This window comes from Stegodyphus dumicola, chromosome 10, assembly GCF_044657685.1.
Source record: "Stegodyphus dumicola isolate Sdum_Otavi_A_Nest chromosome 10, ASM4465768v1".
Taxonomy (NCBI): Eukaryota; Metazoa; Arthropoda; class Arachnida; order Araneae; family Eresidae; genus Stegodyphus; species Stegodyphus dumicola.
The window spans coordinates 149,714,876-149,732,839 of NC_140777.1; the positions used below are offsets into that span (position 1 = coordinate 149,714,876).

Here is a 17,964-nt window from a genome sequence, read left to right on the forward strand (position 1 = left end):
GCCCTCTAGTGGCTGAGTGGTAAAGTTGCTAAACACTGGTACTTCAATTCGGACTTTGAATCTCAGGAAACAGGCTGGCTGCATGGGTGTTTCATGATCTTCTCCACGGGAAAGTTTACATGTGCAAGTTTCAATTAGGAAATCCTCCACAAAGGCATACTTCCTCTTAGGCAGATAGCTCTCAAGTGCTTTGCCATAATCAAATAAACCAAACCAAATTTTACATAATCTCAAACTTTTATTATGGTAACACTGTCTGCTAAGCTGAGACTACCACCAGATTTATTAGAAGTTCACAAAATTTCCAGTTGCCATAAATTTCTCATCAATTCAGGCATAGACTTATTTTATACTTTCTCATCAATAGGGCTCCTTATTCTTCGAAAGTATCAATATAGACTCTCATCAATATAGGGCTCCTTATTCTTCGAAAGTATTATATTATTTTTTAAGAGATGTGTTTTAACACAGTGACAAGTAATTTACCTTAATAATCTCATACCCCAACAAAAGATTTATAGTTAAAGGGATTAGTTATTAATACTCCATCCATATAAAAATTTTATTTTTTATTTCTATTTATTTTTTTTTAAATAAAATTACATGAAATTCTTTTGATTTACACTAAATTCAAATTACATGTATAGCTTTATCGTATGACAAAAATTATCTGCCCCTTTATTGCCATAAAATTATCTTTCATTTATGGCAAAAAGTTCGTTTAAATATTTAATACTTGTTTCACACAGTTATACAGAACTCATTTTAAATCAAAGGTATAAAATAATTAAAAGCTCTAGTAGTCAAGTATTCCTTTTTTTAAAAATTAGATAATTTTTAGTTTAAAGTATTAAAATGAGGGGAAAAAAACCTACTTCATTTGACTTCTTTTTATAAAGTTTTAAAAACTCTTTATAGTTTAAGCTGTCACCATACTTTTTTAAACCAGCAACTAAGTCTTCAAATTGTTCATCTGAGAGAGGAAAACAAAAATTGCTGAGAATATCCTTCAATCTTTCTGGCAAAATGAAACCACTTTGATCACAGTCACAAACCAACAAAGCCTGAAAAAAAGTTCACGTCAGGAAAAAATTCACCATTAAAAAAATAGGTAGTTTTAAGTTAGTCACACAAAAATTAATTGCATAGTATAAAAATTAACAACGGATATGATAAATTGCTTATTTGTTTACCTTGTAATTCCTATTTAATAACATAATTCTCTTTCTTTGCAAAATGTTTTGTATGACAAAAATATCTTTTCTTCGTAATTCCTGTTTAATAACAGTATTCTTTTTCATTGCAAAATGTCTTGCTTTTGACCATTAATTTTCATGGTTAAAAATTTAAATTAATAAAGTTTTAATTAAGAAGCAATACTTATGTCACGCTTTATGATAAATTTATTCTATTCAAATTAAATTCTTATTTCATTCCAATAGGGTAAGTAATTAAGTTAGCAATTTTCAATTAGTGATTTTATTTCCTGCTCTTGATTGATGCACAAGTACCAAAATTTGTTAAAAAAATGAAATTTTTTTATATTATACGAATGAATGAAAAGGAAACTTATTTTTCTTCCCAGACAAGGATGAAATTATGGCTGCTAAGTGTGGAACTATTTATGAAAATAAAACTTGAATTGTATGAGTAGAACTGCTTTTCATGAAATTGTATTGTTACACTGATCCCAAATTCTGGCCTCATTCTATTTCCCTAATAATCAGATGTGCTTTCCTTCACCCTAATAAACAACAGACTATTTTATAGGTACATTTTCAAATAAAAATAAGCATGTTCTTTGAGAGAAAGTATAAAGGACTGATGAACAATAGAATATAATCTTCAATGTATTGCCAGTCCTCGAATGCAACCTAAGGGAACACTGAAGTATAAAATTTTTCCTTTAGAAGGCCAAAACTTTCTTAATCAGTATGTAATGAATAATAAATCCCAAATACAGAAACAATTATATGCAAAATATTTAAAGGGAAACAAAATTCTGATCTCGAGCAATCACAAGATTTCTTTCTTTTCAGTTTCTGATTCCTACTTTTTCTTTACATCCTCTAATAATAATTTATATGACATTTTGTTTTTACTTGATATTTATTTGAATTTTTACTCCTAACTTTATTATTTAATTACAACTTACTGTTTATGAAAATTCTGGACCAAATAAATTCTAATTCTGGAGACTGAGGAATGCATATTCATTTTTAGGCAATATATTTCCAGGTTTAACTTAACAATTTTTTTGTACCCTATTATAAGAGAATTTAATGAATTAAGCAGCTTCATTTAAAATTATTCTTTTCCCTTTTATATCTTTTTTAGCAAAATCATAAGAAAATGGAAGTTATGTAAATGACATTAAAATGCAAGCAATTCTGAAACAATTTAAAAATATAATCAGACTTGATTATAATAAAACAATGCGATGGGCAAACAGCCACAACTGTCTAAATGCCATTACCATAAATTAAAAAAATTACAAATTTCATCTCCATGCAGTCAACAGAGATACAGCAAGTAATGATTGCAGGGCAGAAATTTTGGAGTCTCCTTTCTTTGCTTGCTATAAGATTTAACTACATAAATACATAGCATATAAAGTAACTTTTTAAAATAAAATAAAAATTTAATGTAGGTCTGAAAATTAAATCTTCAAACACCTACTTTAATGTTATGCTAAAAATAAATTTTCTTTTCTGTTATATATTTGTTATTTTCCTCCTATCATAGAACAACTCTTAAAATTAGATGATATTAAATCAAAATAAGAAGAAGCTTACTCTTTCTATGTTGATGATATTTTTGTTTAAATGATGCTTAAGTTTAGATTTCAATTTTTTGCCACACAGATGCTGATATTTTTCTACATTAGGAAGTTCATGAAAATCACTCAAATTATCTTCTCTCTAAAAAAAAATACAGCAAAATTTAATACAATTCCTTAATAGTATTATGAAAAACCATTTTAAATTGTATAAGTGTATTATAATTAAGTATATATAAGCATGAATAATAAAACTGACTTGAAAGGGCTGGAAACTGAATAATAAAACTGACTTGAAAGAGCTTGACTTTTAATTCAATTAGAGCCGGGCTTTGGTACTTCTCAATTTTCGAGTGAAATAGTAATTCCAAGCAAAGCACACCAAAGCTCCAAGCAAGATTAACTTCAATAGTTTGTAATGTAATAAAGTTACAATATAAACATTCTAAGATAATTCTGTTACTAATCTAACATTTCTTTTAGCAGTCAGTAAAACTAATATTTAAATCACTAGCTAAGAAGAATATGCCTCCTTTGGAAAAACAAAATGCTAATGAAAACTTGAGAATTTCAATAACAATCCTCTATTTTTAAATGATAAGGCTTCAGAAAGATTCAGAATATTTATGGACTCTGTGTAGTCTGTCTGGCCAAATAGGAACCTTTTTTGGTCTGGAAACCAAAATAAGGAAATTATTTTATAGGACCATGATGAATGCTATTCAAAATCTTATCATTCTCTTTTTTTTGGGGTGTGTGTGTGGATGTGTCCTACATACACCCTGCTTTGTTACCATTAATTTAGTCACCTTTAGTGCTTATGAATTCATTTCATTTTAAAGATTTATTACTTTAATAATATAGTTCATCATTCCTCGAATTATCAAATTAATATTTTATGCTTTACTTAATTTCAATTATAAATTGTTTACTGTTTTACTCATTATTATTATATTTATTTATTTCTCTTTGCATTTCTGAAAACTTGTACAGCCCTCTGGCATTTATAATTTAAAAATTAAGCCCTATAGATGATCTAAATATATTGCCATAAATATTAATAAGTTCTAAATATTTTTGCTGAAGTTTCAGATGTGCAACTCCATAAAAATTTTCAATTAAACTTCATAATTAGAAAAATTTACTCATATAGTCATATGATTTGCAAACAGAATAAAAACTGCAAAATACTTCAAGAACCAAATTTTGTTGAAATGTAAGCCATCAGCAATAAATCATAATTTGAATTTTTGTTAGTAAATAATTGACTCAATATAAACACTGATTCTTGTCATATAATAAAACAAAGGCTTTGGCATATGTTGCTGCCTTTAACTGTAATTGTGGCAAACTTGGCAATTCAAATTGAATGCTGCCAACTAGGCGGGAAAATGTTAGTTCGTTCATCTGCAGGCACCAAGTCGCGGTGTCAATTGTCGAGAACTTCGGTTCTAAGTAATGTATCGCATATATTATTGTTGAGTTTTAATAAAACTACTAAAATACATTATTATCGCATACAGTCCACTATTAGACACAAACATTTTTTGGTAAGTCGAGCCGCAGCTTGGAATTGGCTTGTGAAGATTCTGTGTAACTTTTGTTTTGTTAAGAATTCTCTGTCTCGTTGGATATGGATGACCTTTCGCTTTGAGAATTCTTTGTCTCTGGTTATCATTACATAGTGATCTGCTTGCCATTACCCTGAGAAAAATGGGTAAGTGAACTTTGATTCTACAATTTTCAGTTAAGAACTGTATAATTTAAGCATTCGAATCATTGCATTTGTTTAATTTATAGTAATTTATACATTGCTTTAAATTTCGAACTGTCTGAAAAATTGTTTTATTTGACTATTCAATATGGAAATAGAAAAAATAAAGGAAAAAAGAACACCTTTGCAAACTATTACTATGAAGCGATTAGATAAACTCCAAATCGAAACTGAAAATTCAAATCCAAAGAGTGAGGTTATTGAAGAACTACTTGCTCAGTTAGTGGTTAAAGAGCAAGCCTTATATTTATAGATAGTGAAATCGAAAAAATTATTGCAGTTGATGATTTGGAAGGTTAACTTAATAGAACAGAACAATATAAAGAAAGAATAATGTTTTTTAAAAAACGTGAGTGAAGAACTTTTGTAAGATAGCAACCGGTAATTGAAAGTCACAGTTATTCAACTGATAAGGATATTGGAAGTAGAATTAAATTACTGGATATATCTTTGCCAACATCAGGATTGGAACAATTTTAAAATTCAATTTACTAGCACAATTTCTAACAACTCTCACTTATTAGAAGTTGAAAAGCTTTATTATTTGAAATCAGCGCTATGTGGTGTAGCAAAACAGATTGAAACAAAAGATGAATCCTTTCAATCATTATACGATAAAGCGATAGAAAATCCCTTTGAAAATAAAAGCTTAATTTTTGACAGACATATTAACTCCATTAACGCAAAAAAATAAATAATGAATTGGCGGTTGTGCCCAGCAAGTTATTGGATAATATTTCTCAAAATATTAGAGCTCTTAAGCATCGGAGCATTGAAAGGCATACATTTTCGGGTCTCATACTGATAAATTTAATTCTCCTTAAATTAGTTAAGGAAACTTGTAAATTATTCGAAATGTGTTTGAACACTACTGAGTCTTCTAAATGGGCAGACTTTGTCGCATTTCTTGAAAAAAGATGTCAGGTTCTCGAAAACACAAGTAAAATTACCAATTCAAATTTCAAGTCTTACACTTCAAGTATCCAAGGCAAAGGGATTTTTAGTAATTTCAAAACAAACCTTCTAACAACAATTGTAAATTATGTAAATTGACGCATCAAATTTATATGTGTGATGAATTTAAAAATTTAGCAGTGAATTTTTAAAACAGTTTTGAGACACTAAAAAAATTCGATTTTTGTATTAATTGCCTTAAACCATTGCATAAAGTGACAGAATGCAAATCAAACATTTCATGCAGTTTATGCAATTCGCACCATAATAGCCTGTTGCATTTTCTTCAGCTGAAAACACCTGCCATCGAAGCGCAAAAAGAAATTCAGAAGGATTCCTGTGCTCCAGATCCCCCCCCCTCCAACCTGTAGCTTCTCAGAGGTCCTCGCTCACCAACTCCTACGCTGAAAAAAATTTCTAAACTGTTTTGCTGGCGACAGCTGTAATTTACATCAGGAACAGAGATGGTGAACTTTGTCCTTGCAGAGCAATTGCTGATAGCGGTTTGATGTGTAACTTCATGACTGTTGAATGGTCAACCAGACTTTATTTAAATCGCGAGAAAATTCATGTTTCGGTTTCTTGTTTAAATGATAGAACTTTCAATATAAAAAAAAAACTTAATGCCACTGTCCTTAATAAAGAAGAATAATAATACAAAAACTTAGAATTTTTAATACTGCCTAAAATAATTAATATTACATCTACTCAGAAATTGGATATTACGTCCTTAGGAAATTCGAATTCTGTTCAATTTGTTAGGCCACGAAAGATCTATCTACTAATAGGTGCTGAAATCTTTTTTGGTTTATTAAAATGCAAAAAACTTGCACTGAAAAACTCTAGCCTTATACTTCAGAATTCAGTATTTGGTTATATTATCAGCAGAAAAATGGATAGCAGTTTGAAGCAAGAAGATTCAGCATGTTGTGGGTTAATCCAAGAATTGGACGATTTGAATCAAAGCATAAATAATTTTTGGGAAATTTAGAGGATAGATGAAAATAAACCTGTGACGAGTCAGAAAGAATTATTATGTGAGAATCATTTCTTAAGAACACATTCGAGAGATGAGAATAGAAGGTATGTTGTCCAGATGCCTATGAAGAGTGAAGGACATTTACATCTAGGAAATTCTAAAGTCAATGCGTTAAAGAGATTAAATTTGTTATGGAGCAAAATTACTATCCTTACATCCTGCTAAAGGAACCAAAATTACTATCCTTACATCAAGATTTTCTCAAGGAATATGAAACTTTAGGCCATATGGAAGAAGTACACGAAGATGTAAAGTTGGAACCATCATATTACATTCTGCATCATGGAATATATTGTCCAGACAAGAGTTCAACAAAACTGAGAGACGTATTTGATGCTTCTGCAAAGACATCAACTGGAACATCTTTAAATGAGCAGTTACTGAATGAAGGCATAGTGCAGGAAGATTTGTTTTCCATCATAAGGTTAAGGAAACAGATTTTCATATTTATTGCTGATAGAAAAAAAAAATGCATCGTCAAATTTTAATAGATCCATGCCAGAGGAAATTTCAACGAATTCTTTGGAAGAAAAGTCCTAAGAAGAAATCAAGAATAATATCAAGAATAAGCTGAATACCATTACATATGGCACTACTAGTGCCCCTTTCCTTGCTACTAGAGTCCTACGACAATTAGCTGAAGATGAAGGAAAGGAATTCCTATTAGCTGTTTCAATCACACTTCAAGATTTTTATATGGATGATGATCAGGAGTAGATTATTTAGAAAAGCTTAAGAACTGCAAAATCAGTTGGTGAATTTTTTTAAGTCAAGGAGGCATGAAGCTTCGTAAATGGTTCGCTAATCCGAGGGAATTGCTGATTAATGTTGATACTAAGGCTGAAGATTATTTGTTCTCCAATGAAATAAGAACTGAAACGAAGGTGTTGGGTATTTTATGGAATCCAGTTTCAGATTCTTTCACATTCAATGTGACTACAAAATTGCATGATTACTATACTAAGAGACAGATTTTATATCCACTCGGTTTAACTGGACCAGCTATTACGAAAGCCAAAATTTTTATGCAGAAGCTTTGGCTTTTAAAAATTGGCTGGAATAATGTCCTCCCAGAAAAGAAATCTTGTTAGTAGAAGAATTTCATCATGTTGATGCCTAAAATTAATGGTGTAATTATTAATCGAAAAATTTTGTCTAGCAATTTTTCTGATGCTTCAGAATTGGCTTATTGGCAACTGCAATATACATTTATGCCAAATGTATATTGCAGTCAGGTTCCAGTTCTTTTGTGTAGTAAATCAAGAGTCGCACCATTAAAATCAGATTCCATACCAAGACTTGAACTCTATAGTGCAGTGTTACTCTCGCAGTTAATGAACAAGGTGCACTTAAATTAAAATTGGATAAGATATACATGTGGTGTGACTCATCTGTAGTTCTTGCATCAATTGAGAATTCTCCATATGTATTAAAGACATTTGTAGCTAACCAAGTTGCCAAAATTCAGCAACTTATACACAAGTTTCAATGGAGATATGCGAAATCAGAAGAAAACCTTGCTGACTTGATTTCAAGAAGTGTTAGCCCAGATCAAGTTGAACATCTTAAACTTTGGTGGAATGGACCTTCCTTCTCAAAAAGTTGATTTGTACATAACTGTGTCTCAGTCAGATTTGGATGTGATTTACTGCAAGGAACTAAAGCAGCTGAATCAAACTACTTCAGTGAATAATGACTTTCAATTTGACTTTAATTCAACTCATTTGCAAAACTTTCTAGTCGACCCATTAACTAATGACCTGTTTTATAATATTCTAAATATTACAAATAACTATACTAAATTATTGCATATTGTAAGTTATATTTTCAGGTTCATTTATAACTGTCAGAACCAAGAAAAAAGAAGGGGAATTTTATCAGTAGAAGAAGTCACTGGGGCACAGTTGTATCTGATTAAGGTAACTCAAAGTGAAATATTTTTTGGATGATAGTAAAAACCTAAAAGGGAAGTCTCATAATGCAAATAAAAGCTGTTTGAAATCATTGAATCCATTTTTTGATGAAAATCAGTTGCTAAGAGTAGAGGGATGTTTTCAAAATGCTAATTTAAATTTCACACAGAAACATCCTATTATTCTACCACCTAATCATCAGTTCACTAAATTAGTAATGGAACATTAGCATAAGAAATATCTGCATATAGGTCCACAAGCATTGTTGAATTGTGTCAGACAAACGTTTTCGCCTCTTAGAGGTTGGAAACAGGCATGACCAATTGTGCACAATTGTGTAGCTTATAAAAGGGGTAAACCAATTCTAGTTGAGCAAATAATGCGACATCTTCCTCAGGAGCAGGTAAGAATAAGTGGACCCTTTAATTGCACAGGAATCGATTTTTGTGGCCCATTTTATATAAAGTATACACATCAATGAAAGGGACAGTTTCAAAAGATACATGTTGCTATTTTTGTTTGTTTTGTCACTAGTACATTTTGAATTAGTATCAGACTTGTCATCCGATGCCTTCATTGCTGCATTAAAAAAATCCTCTTGTAGGGGTAGAAGCTTGACCATATTTTCTGACAATGCAACAAATTTTGTTGGTGTTAGTAGAGAACTGACTAAATTGTATAATCTTGTTAAGAACCCAGATGAATCTTTAGGAAATTACCTGACTTCTGAAGAAGTAAAATGGAACTTTTTGCCTCCTAGAGCCCCCAGTTTTGGAGGACTTTGGGAGGCAGGAGTCAGATTATTTAAGTATCACCTTAAACATGTTGTAAAACAAAACTTATGTATGAAGAATTTGTGACAGTGACTCTTCAAATAGAAGGTATATTAAATTCTAGGCCCATCACTCCATTACCAGCAGATGACGATTATACTGTAGCTCTAACTCCAGGTCATTTTTTAATTTTTAGACCTATTACAGCGATTCCAGAACCAAAACTTCTAGAAAAGCCTGAGAACAGATTAAGCTGCTGGCAAAAAAATATCAAATTGTCCAAGGTTTTTGGGAAAAATGGAGCAATAACTACTTAAATCAACTCCAACAAAGAACAAGTGGCAGTTTAAAAAACATAATGTTAAACTTAATTCTGTAGTTTTGATAAAAGAGGATCATTTACTTGTTAATAAATGGTTTCTTGGTTGTACTGTAAAGGTTTTCCCTGGAACTGATGGCAACATAGAGTAGTCACTGTTCGAACAGTGTCTACTCTATGTTGGGTCTTCAAATGGTCTGTGAAACGACCAGTAACAAAATTATCTATTTTGATGTAAACAGTTGAATTCCTTGTGAACTTAGAAATAGTGTAATAGCTTGATATTTTTGAATTATTTAGTATGTACTTAGTATATTTAGTTGATTGTACTGTCATTATCATGCATGTTTATTGCTGTGTTTTAAAAGAACAGCGGAATATTATGTAAAGTAAATATTTATTGTTATAACTGAATTAATATTTTCTTATATATTATTGTTGAATGAAATCATTCAATGGGGGGCAGAATGTTGCTGCCTTTAACTGTAATTGCGCCAAACTTGGCGATCTTGCAATTCAAATTGAACACTGCCAACTAGGCGGGAAAATGTTAGTTCATTCATCTGCAGGCACCAAGTCGCATCAGTGTCAATTGTCGAGAACTTTGGTTCTACGTAATGTATCGCATATATTATTGTTGGGATTTAATAAACTACTAAAAGACATTATTGCCCCATACAGTCCACTATTAGACACCAACAACACTACAACCTACTGCTGGCCAAGGCCCTCTCAATCAGTCTACACAATCTGGACCTATTAATGGCGATACTCCTCCAGTCTCCCCTATGTATGGTATCAATGTCATCCTCAACAGCATCAAACCACCTAATTGGTGGCCCTCCTCGCCTTTTAGCTCCCATAGGTTTGGTAAATGCGAGTTGTTTTATTGGGTTTGTGTCTTCAGTCCTGTATAAATGACCCAACCATCGAATTGTGAAAATCATTTCAAATAATTACTTCAGATGAGCACAAAGACTTTAATTTTGGTAATTAATAAGAGAACACAGTACTCCAAAAATAACCACAATAAATAATTCATAGTTAACACAGCAATAACAGAAGTCAGCCTTAAGATACAAGAAATATTGCAAGTTACCAATATCATTCATAGAGTAAACTCTAAAATTCAACTTAGCTAACTTTCTTAACTACAGTCTCTCTAATAAATCAATAGATAATCTGACTGTTATAGCTCAAACATGACTGCTTATATAGATTTGTCTGGCCTTTTGGAAGCTTCAAAAGAATTGTTCCTAGAACTTAGAAAAAGAATTTTCCTACAACTAAAAAAAAAAGAAAAAAAAAAAAAAAAAAAAAAGAAGAAGAAGAAGAAGAAGAAGAAGCCAGGTCAGAAAGAAATCTTTACATGTTGCCAAAGCCATGGGGTAAATCTCTTTATAAATGAGTAGGTAATATATTTAATACAAATATCCGTATCAAAAAAATCATTTAAAAAGAAGCAATGAAAAAATAATGACAGTTTTTCATCACTTTAAATATTAACACGATAAACTCATCACAATAAAAAAATTTAACAGGAGAAAAAATACTTACAACAAAATTTCTGCCAGACGTCTCATCAAAAAGTCTAAGAAAATCCATGCAATTAATTACATTTGTGTTGCCTGGATCTAAAAGTGTCATTAATTCTTTAAAATCATCATCTGACAATTTAAAATCAAGTCCTATTTCTATAGCATGTTTTAACTCAGGTCTTGTTATTTGCCATACTTTATCCTGTAAATAAATATAGAAAACTCATAAAATACTGTTATTTTAGTAATACAGTCCATAATTTTTACATATTTCTGTTAACAGATCACAAATCTACAGCTGCCTACTTCTCTATAACAACCTCCCCAATAAAAACATGACCATAAAGGCAAAAGAAATGCTTTAACTATCTAATTCTTAGAGAATACAAAATAATATTATTGTCTTATGCAGAACCCAAAAACTTTGGCACAGTCAGTTCCACAGAAGAAGGAACTAATTTATAATTTTTTTTTTTTTTTTAATTCAGATCTAATTATGGAGAATTAGAGAGTATGAAAACTCTGACCAAAGAAGTTTAAAGCAGTGTGTCCAAAGAAGTCCAATCTAAAGCTTTACCAAGCTAAATCTTTAAAAAAAAAAAAAAAAAAAAAAAAAAAAAAAAAAAAAAAAAAAAAAAACTCATGACTTAAAGTGTGGTTAACAGCCAATCTTTTTTCCAATTATATGTTTAGCAGCATTTTCAGTGGTTGACTGCAGATATCATTTGGTTAACAGCCCCTTGATTCACAAGTACAAAGTTAAAAATGGCCAAAATCAAAATTCTCAATACTGCATCATGATATTTATTTAAGATGATGATAAAAAAAAAAAAAAAAAAAAAAAAACTTATAATTTATTAAATGGCTAATTTCGATAAAACAGATCAAGGGTGGTATTTTCAGGGGATAGATCAAGCAGCATGTTAGAAATTTCAAAACCTACAACTAAATGCATACTGAACATGTCAACCTTGAAATATGAAAAACCGAGAGTTTTGGGGCAGGTTTTTGCATTGCATAGTGACTTAAATTCATTTTATAATGCATTACTCAGGACTATAGTTATGAAATTATTTATAATATGATTCTGATGTATACATTAATACTTAATTAAATAGTTTAAATTTTATGATGAGATGAATTAAAGTTGGCTATACTTTTATGAATTTAAATAAAAAAAATTGCAACAGCTGCAGTTAAAAAAAACCCATAAAACATTTTGTTGAAGAATAATTAAGAGATTCACTTGCAGTTGATTTTCAAAATTCCGCCCATGGGATTTGAAGCTACAAAACAAACCTGGTAGCCTTTTTCATTCCTGCATTGTTTCAAGCAATTAAATTTCGTTGAATCAAATCTATAATAAAATAGTACAAGAGATCACTCAGACACCAAATGCACACTTTTCAACTGTTTTACGGGACTTGGCAAACATGAAAGTAAGGAAATTTGAGAAGTGCCTGCTCAAAAAATCACAGATGAAAACAAAGCATGACAAATAAAAGAAGTTTTATAAACAATTACATGAAGAGAAGTAATTTTTAAAACACAAAACACTTTAATAAAAATATTTCTAAATCCTGTACGATTTCAGGACTTAAAATTACATCTGAAATTTAATTAAATATTTAATTTGTATTTCTATTCAATTTTCACTAAATCAGCTCCGAAATATAGTACATTAATTCATAAAATTGTATAATATCTATGATAAATCTAGAATTTAGTGTTTTAAAGACATGATTCAGTATGCAAATGATCATATATAAGAAAATGGGATCAGTAATGTTTGTACCACAGAAATATATTCTTTTTTTTTAAATCTATTTTTAATATTCAAATTGGGCAGATATAAATTTAGAGAAACAATTTTACAATAAAAAATTAATCCTTTCTTCATCAATATTTAAGATTTACCTTATAAGAGTTTCATAAAAATGAAAGAATAATTATGCAAAAAGCAGTTTACATATAATCTCACTGTCATACTAAATTTTCACACTATTAAAAACATACATACAGGATTAATTTTTGTAAATACAGATCGAAGACGGGAATCTGGGTTCACAACTCTGTTTTTGATACGCTGAACAACTGGATAGCAATCCAACTTCAAAAGACTCCTTAAAAATATATAGAGAGAAGAAAAATCAATAAACTTATGGTTTTTTTTGGAGAAATTTATACAATAAATGTATCAGAATAAAGAAATGTAATAAAAATCTGAGAATCATAGTAGTTATTATTAAAAAAAAAAAAAAAAAAAAAAAAAAAAAAAAAGAAGAAGAAGAAGAAGAAGAAGAAGAAAGACAGTTTAGAGATTCAGACTTTTAATGCAGTAAACCTTCGCGAATTTTTCAGTTTGTTACTTTTGTGTATTATTAGCACATTCTTGCTAAAGCCCAAATCACATTTTCAGGTGCATATACTTTTTATTGCCTATAATTCACAAATTTTTAATAAAAAGTTTCAATTCTGAATAATTTCCAGAACCCAGATTTTTACTCTTAGCAGTGGCGATCAATTTTTGTACAATACAATTTGCCAATGAAACTGAAATTTATTTCCCCAATTCATTTTTCAATATACAATTTCCATCATTTTAAGAGTACATAGGTTTATCAGCTTACCATATTATTATTATTTTACTTTGCTTTAAGTACTAAGAAGCTTCTGTAACCTTATGATTTAGTTCGTGAATTACTTCTACTGGCTTTTCAAACAGAACTTCCAAATAGCACTAAAAAAAAGCTTTTGCTTTCTTGTTATATTTAAAGTTAACATCCTGCAAATGTTACATTAACAGCATTGATTTCATAGAATTATTTCTCAAAAAAATTATTGAGATTTTTTGAGAAATAATTCTATTCTTTCTTCCCCATCAATGATAATATGTGAATTTGGTTGGCTGGGTGATAGGCTTCTCACTAGTCTTCTTTTAAATGGGAAGGAATCCAAATTAAAATAAATAAAAAGTTTTCATAACAGAAGCTTTTATTTAAAACTCTTATCATTAATAAATTAAAAGGAGTAAATTTATCATATAGATTGATGGGAACAAGAGATTAAATAAAATAGTTTTCTTTCAAAATTCATCTACAATTTTCTATCATGAATAATAAAAGCATGAGGTGCCTTTGATACACTTTCTAAATAATAGTTTTTGACAATGCATTTTGATTATTTTAATTTGTTAATTAGAAATGCACGCTTTTATCGATGGTGATATAAAACTGTATATAAATTTTGCAAAGAGAATTTTTGAAAACCTTTTGTTTTTATTAAACTATATGAAAAAATATGTTTCTCTTTTTAGTTCATTAATGATTATATGAGTTTTAAGTAAAACTTATTTTAAAAAGCTTTTAAAAAATTGTTCCATTTTCATCCTTTTAGTGATACATTAAGAATTAAATAATTCACAAAGAGATTCATATACATGGTGATTCACTATCAGTGGTACAAACTTGTAGGAGATGTAGGGAATATAAAGATGATTCAGAATCCCCCAGCATTGCACGGTATGAAATGCCTTCTATTCAAGCTTTGGTTAAAGGAAGCAAAGAAAAAGATCAGCAATATGTTAGTGTAACAGAAATTTATTTAATTACAAGTTTCATGTTGGCGTTTTTACACTAGTTGTATGCACAAATTTTACAGAAGGTGTCTGAAGTTCTGACCAGCAGTAGCAAACACAGGCTTCACAGTAGCGTTCATCTAGAATTCACCTATTGTTCTGAAAGAGTTTAGTGCATCTTACATTTTCCTGGCAACTACAGAGATGCACGCATCTACATCTTCAACTGAATCAAGGAGTTCTCATATACTAATGTTCATTTGACCCTATCAGAAGAAGCCCAGGCATGAAGGGCATGGCAATTTAGCATGTCAATGAATTGGAGCACTATAATCTATCCACTGCTGACTAAATGTAACATTTAGGTAATGGTAGATGTCAATGGTGAAATGTTAGAACCACAATGAATGGCACAATGACTAAGAAACATTTGCTTCTTCAATAAGTTCAAGCAGGACTTGCTGTAGGAACATCAAATATGCCCTGCCATCCACAGCTGACCCAAACAGTGATGAACTGCACACGTTTACATATCACAGAGCTTTTCAAAAGCCCACAAATGGGCGTTATGTTGAAGACTCCCTCTCTTGTGACAATTGCCTCATCTGTGAAAAATACAGATGTGTTGTCTATCCCACTCTATTGAAGATAATAAATAGCAAAATTCCTCCAGAGTGGACAACACACAGGCTCCAATGATTGAATGCATTACAAATAATATGAATGTAGTTGGTTTGCTGACAGTATATTCCATACAATGGGTTGGCACAAATCTGCTCGAATACTCACACTCGGATTGCCTTCTACCAGACATAAGACATTCTCCTCATTCTTTGGTGTCCTCGTCTTTCTCATTTCAGGGATCTCAAAGATCTATGATGAGGAGCAAGCCTGTGGGGGAAATGTTCCTGGTACAAGTGCAAAGTGGCATGTCACTTTACTGTCTGCAACTCCATATGGGAGGTGCATGTCGGCCAGTTCAATATTTGAATACTTGTCCATCCTACTTGCATATGGAACCAGTTTGCAAAGGTTGATTTCCAGCAGGATCATAGTTCACGAGACCTTATATATATATAATATATATAATCAATTTTAAACAAATCTAAATGAAAAAGAAAATGTGATGGAATGACATCATAACTTTGGAACTGAAGAAAGGATAGTTCCCCTTCTGTTTCATATTGTAGTATATCTTTTTAAAAAGTGTAGAAAACTGCCCAATTAATATCTTTTTATTATTCTTTTTCTAAAAAAAAGGAAGGAGTTCATTCTATATTGCACAAAAATTTCAAAAATTTGCAACCCATACATTTTTAGATGGTAAAGTTTTAAAATCATAAACGTCAGTAATAAAAAAAGTGCAATTATAAAAAATTTACCAAAAAATCAGAAGTTGCGTTAAAAATCTCATATAAATTCCATTAAAAATTATTTTTTGTTCTATCCGATGATGAGTAAATTTTTTAGACTTTTAGTTTGTTCATTAAATAAAGATACGTGTGAATAAGTCATTTCAACATTAGATGACACATTTAGCTAGATGTGTAGTTCAAATCACTGGCCAGTGTACAACTGATTTTTACTGTTTCGTTTTCCTTTACAATATGTGCACAGTTTTTTTTTTTTTTTTTTTTGGGGGGGGGTTCTTTTTCTGCCATCTTTTACAATTATGTATTTCTAAACTGCTATAACACATACAGTCTTATAAAATGAGTCAATCTTAATATATGCCCGATGAAGGGTATTTACAAACTAGCAAATGTATTTAAATTATGGATTAAGATTTAAAATGTAATACCTTTCTCCACATTTTTTATCACAGGCACTTTTACTACAGAAATTTTCCAAAAATTCTTGATAACGTAGCTTTTTGCTAGCAGGAATTTGTATATCTAACCTGCAATACAGACATAGCTTAAGATTCCATATGAGCATTTAAATCTGGAAAGTAACATGATTCAATTATTTAATAAGAGCTTAATAATTAGACATTTAATTACTTGATAAAAACTGAGGATGCACTTTAAAAAATAAATTTAATGCATCCATAAATCTACTTTTTCATACATTTAAACACTTAAATTTTCCATACAGAATTATAGCTCAACCATAAAAATATTTAAAACAAGTGTAAACTTCAAAAAATTAGTTAATAACTATAAAAATTAATGAAATTTAACCTTAATTTGGATGCATTTTCTCATGAAAACGTTCTTTGTATTTCAAAGAACAATTAGATGTAGACCTACTTTTATTGGATGCAAATAATCCAATACTAGCTTCTGATGGGGAAAAAAAATCCTTATTAGATTATAAAGTTATTTTTCATTTGAAATTAAATCCAAACTAAGAATGAATTTTGCTTATTTTGAAAGTTTAATTGGAATGCTTGTTTAAAATCAGATGACAATTCAAAATATTAGACATACGAGAAAAAGTATTAACTCTCATAACTTGCTAATGAACTGGAATTTGCTTATAAGTTATTTCCCTCATTCGAATATGAATGAAAGATATTCATTAAACAAAAAAAGGAAGAAAGTATTATATCAAAAGTAATGACATGTATTTAAAAAAAGTATTTTTTATTCTTATGGGGGAGGAGTAAAATGTTCATATTTTATAATTTTCAGGAGAAAGTGAAATGAAATAAATTAAATATTAAGCTATATTAGGGTTTGATTTCAGCCTTATTATTATCATGATTCATTTAAAATTACCATATTCTGCATCATGTAAATCATTATTTTAAATTTTGATTGTTAATCAATATTTCTATGTAAAAAATCCGAATTATTTAATCCAAATTAAATTTTGCATATGTATCTATCTTTCATTTAAAGAAAAATGGAAAGACTGTGCAAAGTAAAGTTCTTAATACATATTTTCTGATGCCCCAATATTTATTGATTATTTGTATATAGAGTTTCATTTATTTTATGATTTAAGTTTTTAAACAAAGATTTTGCAAATAGAGAAAACTTAAAAAAGTAACCTTTTTATAATTCGATTAAACAAATTTGAAGACATTGGCATAACAAAGAAATTTATAATCCTACGAAAGTCTGATAAGGATATTTCACCAGTATTCTCATAATCAAATAAAGGAAAAGCATTTTTCAGCACCTTGGCCTGCCTTTGAAGCTGCATAACAAATAATAAATTTTAGAATGTAATTTAATAGAATAGGAAAGGAAAATGCATAAAAACGAAAGAGAACACTTAACTCTTACATTAAATTAAAAAAGGCATAAATGGAAAGCATTCACAAAATTCTGGTGCACTTAACTGCACA

The 17,964-nt window shown here is 29.9% G+C and overlaps 1 protein-coding gene across 1 annotated transcript in view; it reads right to left on the minus strand.

Annotated features, from left to right (window-relative positions):
• The window catches only part of LOC118199710 (EF-hand calcium-binding domain-containing protein 6-like), a 100,950-nt gene that overhangs the window by 12,031 nt on the left and 70,955 nt on the right, over positions 1-17,964 (minus strand). Inside the window, exons 10-15 of the mRNA XM_035371623.2 lie at positions 17,665-17,813; positions 16,468-16,566; positions 13,110-13,212; positions 11,109-11,291; positions 2,796-2,921; positions 876-1,064 (exon numbers count right to left, since the gene is read on the minus strand). Of these exons, the coding sequence (XP_035227514.2) occupies positions 876-1,064; positions 2,796-2,921; positions 11,109-11,291; positions 13,110-13,212; positions 16,468-16,566; positions 17,665-17,813 (849 nt within the window). The remainder of the gene's footprint in view (positions 1-875; positions 1,065-2,795; positions 2,922-11,108; positions 11,292-13,109; positions 13,213-16,467; positions 16,567-17,664; positions 17,814-17,964) is intronic.